The 9,338-nt window shown below is 41.5% G+C and overlaps 1 protein-coding gene across 1 annotated transcript; it reads right to left on the bottom strand.

Annotated features, from left to right (window-relative positions):
- Nucleotides 1-432: 432 nt before the first annotated feature.
- Nucleotides 433-9,231, bottom strand: LOC102192127 (leucine-rich repeat-containing protein 24-like). Its single transcript, XM_013911158.1, has 5 exons — nucleotides 9,039-9,231; nucleotides 8,778-8,946; nucleotides 8,315-8,577; nucleotides 7,387-7,959; nucleotides 433-1,859 (listed from the first exon to the last, which is right to left on the bottom strand). The coding sequence occupies exons 1-5, from the start codon at nucleotides 9,126-9,128 to the stop codon at nucleotides 1,455-1,457; spliced, it is 1,500 nt and encodes a 499-aa protein (XP_013766612.1). The 5' UTR covers nucleotides 9,129-9,231; the 3' UTR covers nucleotides 433-1,454.
- Nucleotides 9,232-9,338: the final 107 nt, after the last annotated feature.

Below are 9,338 nucleotides of genomic sequence, written 5' to 3'. Positions count from 1 at the left end.
GTTTTAAATACTGGTTCTTTAAAAAAAACATTTTTATGATGGCAAAAAGAACTAGTTGTTGTTTTTCGTCATGATCACTAACGAAAATAGGCTTTGGCTTTGTTAAGTAAAAGACACATTAGAACTTCCAACACCGCTTACTACAAAATGTAAATGATTTCGGTTTTTAAAAGATGTGTGTTGTACAATCGTTCCACCACGCGCAACGAACCGCTCAGAGAATTCAAAGCCCCAAATGACCATGAAATCCATGTCACGGTGAGTGTATGTAATTTAACCCTAACTGTGAGTCAATTCAGATAACGAAAGCATGCCCCGAGTATGTGGTTAGTTTCAAAGTATACCACGAAAATAATGTGTAGCTGTGTTCTAATCATTGTAAAGAGCTAGACTACATGTTTAGAATAAAAACAGATCAAAGGAACAGGAGAAAAGAGACAAAAGATTCTCTCAGTTTATAAAGGCAACAATAATTCACACGTGATCATTTAAAAGCAAAAACATTCAGTCAGGTAGCTTCATTTCTTGTTTTTTCGAGCCTTGTCTCTTTCTGCTTTGAAAACTTTATTTCTCAATCACAGCAGCTCGTTCATTCAGAAGCAGTCAAATACGTATCGTATAGCTGATGTTTTTTGCTCAGCTAAGAACTCTGCCTCCGTGTGGACTGGAAAACTCAGCAGCAACTCAGATTCATTCCCAACCGCACATGCTAGTATCAATAAAGACGGATAAATCCAAAAGAGTTGGGGTAAACTGAGCTCAGTTCATACTACAGAGAGGAGAGATTCATTTTTTGTGTCTGTTAGGACACTAAGCAACACAGATGAGTAAAATGATGATGAGAGAGAATGAGAATAAAACTCAGACTGACATTTTCCTACACAGTTATATAATTACAAAATGCACTGTATTTCTACCCTGGGATTAAATTAAAACTTCCAGACACTGACAGCAGTTAGGCTATATAACACAGATTTCCCACATATTCATGAACCGGAGGGGGCCATGATTTCTCTCTTTCCTGTACTCAGCCTCCCAGTGAGCTCTGAGGTCTTGACAGGGCAGATGTTAGCACACCAGTAATGCTAAAATGTGTGAAAGTTAATCATGTGCAGGACAGTGAAGCTGTAGTTAATGTCTTGGAGTATAGGAGCCTCTGACTGACCACCGAGTCACTCACCTACTCGCTTTTTTGGCAAACAACATCACAGTATGTCTGTGTTTTAGAGGTCAGACAGAGTTTGAGCTCTGCTTTGTACTGGAATTGACTCCATTAACATTTGTCAGTGTAGTTTTGCAGAAGGAAAATCCTTTCACACAGAAAAGTACTTCTGTGCCTTTTTTGGTACATCCCAATAATGGCCTCCTGTTAGTCCATAAACAAGAAAGGCTGAGCTGTAAACCACTGGGTCACACACATATTTTGCTCTGTCTTCCAGGATTGCTTTCTTCCTTTAGCAGTGAATCTCATAAGCAATGGGAGAGTCTATGAAGAGGCCTGTGTGGTTGAGAAACATTCCTTCTGCCTCTAATGTGATCACGGGCTCTGCCTCCCCTCCTTCTCCTGCCATTCTCCTCATGGTCCGTATGTCACCATCCTGCTGCTGCTGCTTGTCAGGGGCCAGAGTGGGGCTCATGGTCTGGCCAGGGCCCGAGGAGAGGGTGTGGCTGGAGGTATCGGATGGTGCTGAACAGCCCAGGTTAGTGGTGGACACAGCTGTTGGCGGAGCAGGAGGAAGCACAGGCTTGGCCCTGTTGAGGACATACATTTCATGGCCACGCTCATCACGATACTCCTCCAGCTGGGCGAAGGTAGTGGGGCCATCAGAGTAGTCATTCACATACAAGATGCTCTCCTCCTGTGAATTCAAATTCACCTTCATTAATATGACAATGTAAACGACAAAAAAAAAACACCTTACAATATAAAGCGCCTAGAGGTGACTTTAATTGAATTGAATTAAATTGAATTCAAACAGGCGTTACATGTAGGGACCGCAGCCTATCCCGTGCTCAGGTGACCACAGAGAGACAGACCATCATTCACACCAACAGGTAATTTAGAGCATTTGGACTGTGGAAGGAGTCTTCACATAGAGAGCCCACACTGGCAAAAGAAGGTGGTGCAAATCCAAGACCCTCAGTGATAAACACTGCAGCGCTGCCCCCATTTAATTGATTTCATTTTCTTTCCTTTTATTGGATTCTTACTGAATTCCCAGTGCCCTGCAAAAGTCTTGAGTTACCCCTCTTTTTATATATTTTACAAGAAAACTCAACACCAAGCTCTTCATCAGACTATCAGTGACTGATAGAGTTGCATTGTATTTTCCTATCCAGGTATTCTGGCACTGTGTTTCTGATTATCATCTGGCAGAAAAATAAAGTTGTTGCCAATCAGACTCTTTCTGATGATATTGCTTGGTCAATCAAAATTCTACAATACTTCTCTGTGCTAAAGATTTCATCAATTTTGACAAAATATCCAACACTAGTGGCTGAAATGCAGTCCCAAACCTTGACAGAGCCTCCACTGTGTTTTACAAATGGCTGTACACATCAAACTCCTGACCTCCTCGATATATATATTGATATTTGAATCAACAATTTGGATTCATCACTCCATCAGATAGCTAATAGCTCTTTAGAAGTTGCTAGCACAAAAATACTAATTTATACTTGTCAAATTGAGTTATGTGTGGCATTACTTGGTAGATTCAACTAAAGAGTGACAAAAATACATGTGTGTTTTTGCCACAGGCTGCTGGTAAGGGGTCTAAATATACATGTTAGGTTCCCTGTATGTTTGAGTGATTCACAGGTCAGTGGTAAGTAGTTTTGACTAATAACATTATCTGAAAATGATCACATACAAGAACTAGACTGAAAATTATCTGCCAGTGGCCGAAGAAAAACTTTAAACTACTTTCAGATGGTGAATGGTCTGTATTTATATAGTGCTTTACTAGTCCCTAAGGACCCCAAAGCGCTTTACATATTCAGTCATCCACCCATTCACACACTGGTGATGGTAAGCTACATTGTAGCCACAGCCACCCTGGGGTGCGCTGACAGAGGCGAGGCTGCCGGACACTGGCGCCCCCGGGCCCTCTGACCACCACCAGTAGGCAACGGGTGAAGTGTCTTGCCCAAGGACACAACGATTGAGACTGTGGGAGCCGGGGCTCGAACCGGCAACCTTCCGATTACAAGGCGAACGCCCAACTCTTGAGCCACGATCTCCATGATGGATTGGAGAACTATTGCTCAAGACCTCTTTAAAAAATTACAAGTCTTACTCCTCCATCCATCTATTTTCTTCCACTAGTCCTGGGCCAGGTCATTGGTGGAGTAGCTTAAACAAGGATGCCCAGACCTCCCTCTCTCAGCCAACTTCTCATGCTTATCTGGGAGAACACTGAGACAATCCCAGGCCACCCAAAAGATCTAATCTCTCTAGCATGTCCTGGGTTTGCTCCAGGGCTGCCTTCTGGTAGGACATGCCTAAAACACCTCATGCAGGAGGTGCCCAGGAGGCATGTCCGAATCACCTCATCTGGCTCCTTTCAATGTGAGTAGTAGCTGTAAACTGAGCCAGTCTTAGATAACTGAACTCCTCACTAAATCTCTAAGTGAGATAGCCACCCAGTGGGGAAAGCTCATTTCTGCCACTAGCCTCTATGATCTCATTCTTTCGGTCACTACCCAGAACTCATGATAACAGGAGAGAGTAGGGACATAAATCAAGAGCTTTTCTTTAATGCTCAGCTGTCTTTACCACAATGGACCAGTCCAGCATCTGCATCACTGCAACTGTAGCCCCAACCCATCTGTTAATCTCTCACTTTCTTCTCGCCTCATTCACTAACAAGATCCCAAGATACTTAAACTTGGTTGGTGGCACTCTCACCTGGTGTTTGCTCTTTCTGTGGTACACTATCACTTCTTGTGTTTTGTGTAGCTAGCCCATTTAATTTAAACTCTTGGAAAACATATTTTTTCATAGTGTAATATGAAGATGATTTTTGTAGTGCAGATGATTCATAATATCCATCTGCTTTATCCAAAGCAAACTCTGTTAAATCACCTGCTAATTATATTTACAGTATTTAGTCATTGTGTCTGTAGGGATTTGCTAGCTTAGCTTAGCTCATAGCTAACTTGCTATAAGCACAGCATCTTCACCCGTCCATCTTGCACCTTCTTGCTCCATGTGCAAGAGGTTTAGTTACTCCTCGGCCTCCCTTATTAATAATGGTTCTTGTAATAAATGTAGCCTGTTTTCAGCTCTGTACTGTAGGCCAGGATTCCTGAATTGGAGTTGGGATCATGAAGCAGACTTGCTGTCTACATCTCTCTGCAGCCTGTCTCCTTCTGTCATCCCCTAAACTCCATCCCCTTAGAGACTGCAGTTGCTCCCAGACCACCAAAAACAAACCAAATTTTTTCTTTTTTAGCAAAAATAATTAAAAAAAAAAAAAAAAAAAAACCCACAAAGAAAGAACAATATAGCACCAAAGAGTAAAACTGTGGATTCTTAAACTTTAGTCCCTGTTAGTATAAGATTTAATAATTGATCAACACTGAAAATGGCATCTCACTAATTTAGAAGATCTTCATTTAGCTTGTAAAAAAAGAGATTGTTGCTCTATTTAAAATAAAGCTCTCCATAAAGCTAGAAAGTCTTACTATTCATCCTTGTAGCCAGGCTGACAGAGAGTCTGTCGAGCCAAGCATTTCACCAGTCGTTACTTCACATTTCTTGACAAATAAAAATTTGACTATTTAGAGAAAAAATATTCATAACCATCTGACTGATGTATCATTATGTACAGCTTCTTCCAATTCTATTGATAATTTAGCCTCTCTATCTATTAGCCTCTGAATTGATTTTTCTGAGTTAACTCCAGTAATTACTTCCTCCAAATCATAAACATGTCCATTAGGCCCCTACATCTTACAAGAGTGCTCAAAGAAGTCCTTTGAGAAGTCCATTAATGCTTCAATTTAAACTATGATCTATATATCCCTATTACTGGGCTATGTACCGAGCCATGTATCAGAAGCCTTTAAACTGGCAGTGATTAAGCCATTACTTAAAAAGCAATCACTTGCTGTTTTAGCTAATTATTTCAGGGGCACCACCAATGGCTGGCCAAAATTTGCAGGACCCCCAGTGGACCCCCTGGCATATGTTGGTAATAATTTTAATAAACATGAGTACAAGAGAAGACACTGTACAGTGAGTTGAAACATTAATGTGTTATTTATTCCTGCATATACAATTTTTGTCATTCGTATTGTATTCGTATTTCGTATTCTATGCAGATGACACCCAACTTTATCCATGAAGCCAGATGCATCAATTAACTAAACTGCAGGACTGTCTTAAAGACATAAAGACCTGGATGACCTCCAGTTTCCTGCTTCTAAATTCAGATGAAACTGGGGTTATTGAACTTGTAAAATTGTATTGTAAAATCTTAGAAATATGGTGTCTAACGTATGCTTACCCTGGACAGAGGTGGCAGAAGCACAGGCTTTCTCTACTTAATGCAAATATCTATACTTCTACTTAAAAGCTACTTTTACTTTCGTACTTGAAGTACATTTTAAAGCCTGTACTTTTTCAGTTTTATTTGAGTAAGGAAGTTTCTTCAGTACTTCAACTTTTCTCTAAATCTAACCTTTCTCCTTCTCCTTTCCTGTCTGTCGTCCAACATCAAGTGAAGTTATCTGGCACCGTTTTCTGTCCTTTAGCTAGCAGACAGTGCAACAAACTGCACACAGTTTGTGTGCTTGCTGATGTTTGTTGAGCTGATAGAAACATTGAACTTCAAATTACCCGTTTCTTAAAAATAGCACTCTTTTCATGCTTCCTCCTCTTGTGTAGAGGTAGCTAGATTCTAAAGTACCGCGACCACAACTTACGGAAACCTGCACCTCTTCCGGCCCATTTTAACTCGGATTATAAATGCTATAGATGATACAGTTGAACCTAAAATAATGAGTTTGTTTTGAAAATGTAAGGAGTAGAAAGTACAGATATTTGTTTAAACATGAAGGGAGTAAAAGTAAAAAGTTATCAGAATACAGAGTAGTTGTACTTTCCTCAAGTAATGTGTGGAGGAGGTGTGATCCCTGGCTCAGCTGTGAGCCAGTCTTTATATAGTGATACCTGAAAATTCTAAGTACAGTAACAAAGTACTTGTACTTCATTACTTCCCATCTTTTAATCTAAATGGGATTACACTGGCCTCCAGTAACTGTGTGAGGAATCTTGGAGTCATTTTTGACCAGGATATTACACAAATATGTAGGACTGATTTCTTCCATTTGTGCAATGTCTTTAAAATTAGAAACATCCTTTGTTGAGTGATGCTGAACTTGTTGATGCATTTATTACTTCTAGACTGGATTATTGTAATTCGTTATTATCAGGATGTCCTAAAAACTCCCCAAAAAGCCTTCAGTTAAATGCTGCACTGAGAGCACTGGGACTATATTTCTCTCATATTGGCTTTTCTTCATTGTCTCCATGTGAAATCCAGAATCAAAGTTAAAATCCTTTTCCATACAAGGTCTTGAACACATAAGGTCAAGCCCTACACTTGACTCTTAGACTCCTCGGTTAATTGTGGGATATTTAAAAGTAGGATAGTAATTGGTGACAAAGGGCAGCCCTGGTGGAGTCCAGCATGCACCATGAACAAGTCGGACTTGCAATGTAAACCAAGCTACTGTAATAACAATAGCAATAGGACAGACACACCATGGTCCCAAAGCATACCCCAGAGGATACTCCGAGGGATGTGGAAAAGTTTCCTCCACAGTCCACAGAACACATGTAGACTGTTGAGCAAACCTAAATACATAAAACCGCATCTACATCATCAGGTTGTGTGTATCTCTATTGTTATATGACTGCTGCAGATTTGTTTGATCACACATAACAAATTTTAAAGTTATAACAAGAACAGTTATTTTTAACCAGATACACTGATCGTAACATAAGCTCATAAAACATATCTTGACACATGTGGTCATAAGGTACCATTTGTGCCAAAAATTTGTTAACATGAACGCTGTTTACATGGACAATACATTTGTCTGTATTTGCGACATCGCACTTTACTTCAGTTGTAACTAAACTCTTTCGACAAACAGATGGTCCATGTCAAATGCTCACCTGACAAAACATTTGTGTGTGTCAGTGCAGTTTTACTTCTGTCATCTTGTTGTGCTTCCTCTGATTTTGTTGTGTTACACTGACACAGACAAATAATTGAAAATTCATTCATAAACTCCTATCTACTATGAGGATAAATGCCTTTATTCTACTTCTAAATATGCCAATCACATTTGTAGTATTGAACATATATGCACCTTTTCAGCCCCATCAGCCTCTTTGTCCCGTTGGTGATGTCGACTGTAGATCATGGCGACTAGCAGCAGAGCAGTCAAAGTCAGCAGTGAGATGCCCACAGCAATGGCAGTCTGAGTGGCAGCTCCCAGAGCACTGAAGGCCATGCTGCCCAGAGCATACAGGGGTTCCCGGCTTACATCTGAGCCCAAAGCAGGACCGTGGCTCCTCAGTCGAGGCCAGGCAGGTGAGTACGGTAGAGACACCTGGGACCATGAAGCCCAGATGGAGGAAGAAGATGAGGAGGATGTTGATGAGTTGATGGCAAGTTGAAAGGTGACTCTAGCCACACCTCCTGCGTTCCATGCTTCACATTCATAGAAGCCTGCATGAGCCACAGTTACGTTACTGAGAAACAACATGCCACTGCCAGTGTCGGGGTCAAAGAGTTCGCCATTAGTCTTCTGGAGACTGACTCTGCCTTCCTGCGAGGGCTCCTCTGCTCCTCCCATTCCACCTCCACCTGCATCCAACTCCTGAACCAGGCCTCTGGGAGAAAGGACTACTTTACCCTGGGAAGCTTTCCTCCAGGTCACCTGCAAAAGGTATTGGCATTTCTTTCTTCAGTGGTCTTACAAAGGATAAACCATCACAGTACAAAAAGAAAAACAGATACTACTGTTACAGTACTGCCAACCTGAACTGGAGTATGTAACTGATGATTCATTCAAGATGTTTTAAATAAATGAAAAAAGGAGGAAAATTGAAGTAACCACTTTAGCTGACCACACTGATTGCATGCAGTGTATTTGGAACAGTCAAAGAAGACCAGTACAAACAAATTCATTCATTTGATAGGCAGGACTTATGGCAAATGGTGGGGAAAACAAAATAATTTAAAAGAATATTAAAACTTTAATTACCACTTTATTTCACTTTAATTATCATTACCTGTGGCCGAGGATAACCAGTGGCATGGCACGACACCCTGAGGCTCTCTCCCAGATGCACTGCAAGCCTCTTGGGCTCCAGCTGCACCAAGGGAGGGATACAGACCAAGCTGTTGAGAGGAACCTCCACCAAGCTCAGATGTGACAGGCGTGGTGGCTCGATGCAAACTAGTCGACGTTCTGCAGAGCTAAGCAGACGCTGACCCTCTTCATCAATCCAGGTCCTCAGCCAGTGCAACGCACAGTCACAGCGCCATGGATTATCTGCAGCATAGCACAAGACAGAAGCCACTTAATGTTCTGCCCTAAAGAGTCATGATGATTACCATATTACTAGGCTCTACATGAGTAGCTATCTGTAACTCAGTGAACAGATGTTATTATGCGTGAAACTGTATAAAAAACCCCAACAAAAAACCCAAAACACAACATGGGTTCCAATGTCATCAGTAAAGGAGCCTCACCTGTGATACGCAGGACCTGCAGGCTCACTAGAGGTCGCAGTGTTGCAGGGCCAATTGTGTGGAGGTTATTCCTACTCAGGTCCAGCAGAGCCAGAGAAGTCAAACCAACTAAAGCCTGGTCGGCTAACGTCTCTATACTATTATGCTGTAAGTGGAGCTCCTGCAGACGCTGAGACATCAAGAGAATGATGTACATTATCTATGAAGCTTCATATAGGGCTCAGCAAAGCTGCTGTGTTGAACAGGAAAGTGAGACTGTACCGGTAGGCCACGGAAGGTGTAGTCCAGCAGCCGTGTGATGTCGTTTCGTGCCAGGTACAGAATGCGTAGATGTTCGAGTCCCTGAAACATGTCAGCTGTCACCAAATGGATGCGGTTTCCATTCAGTGCTAGCTCCAATAACTGACCGAGGCTCTGGAAAGAGCCAGGCTCCACGGCTGAGATGGTGTTGTTCTAGAGGAAGAGGGACATGAAAAGAAAACTAGAAAAATGTCTGCTTCTGGTTAATCTCCTGGAACTACCACTACTATGATGTCATTTGGTTTTATGAAAATTTATGTT

The sequence above is a fragment of the Pundamilia nyererei genome, unplaced genomic scaffold (assembly GCF_000239375.1).
Source record: "Pundamilia nyererei isolate P.nyererei 1_Seehausen unplaced genomic scaffold, PunNye1.0 scaffold00057, whole genome shotgun sequence".
In the NCBI taxonomy this organism is placed as follows: domain Eukaryota; kingdom Metazoa; phylum Chordata; class Actinopteri; order Cichliformes; family Cichlidae; genus Pundamilia; species Pundamilia nyererei.
This window is presented reverse-complemented; position numbering and strand designations above follow the sequence as displayed.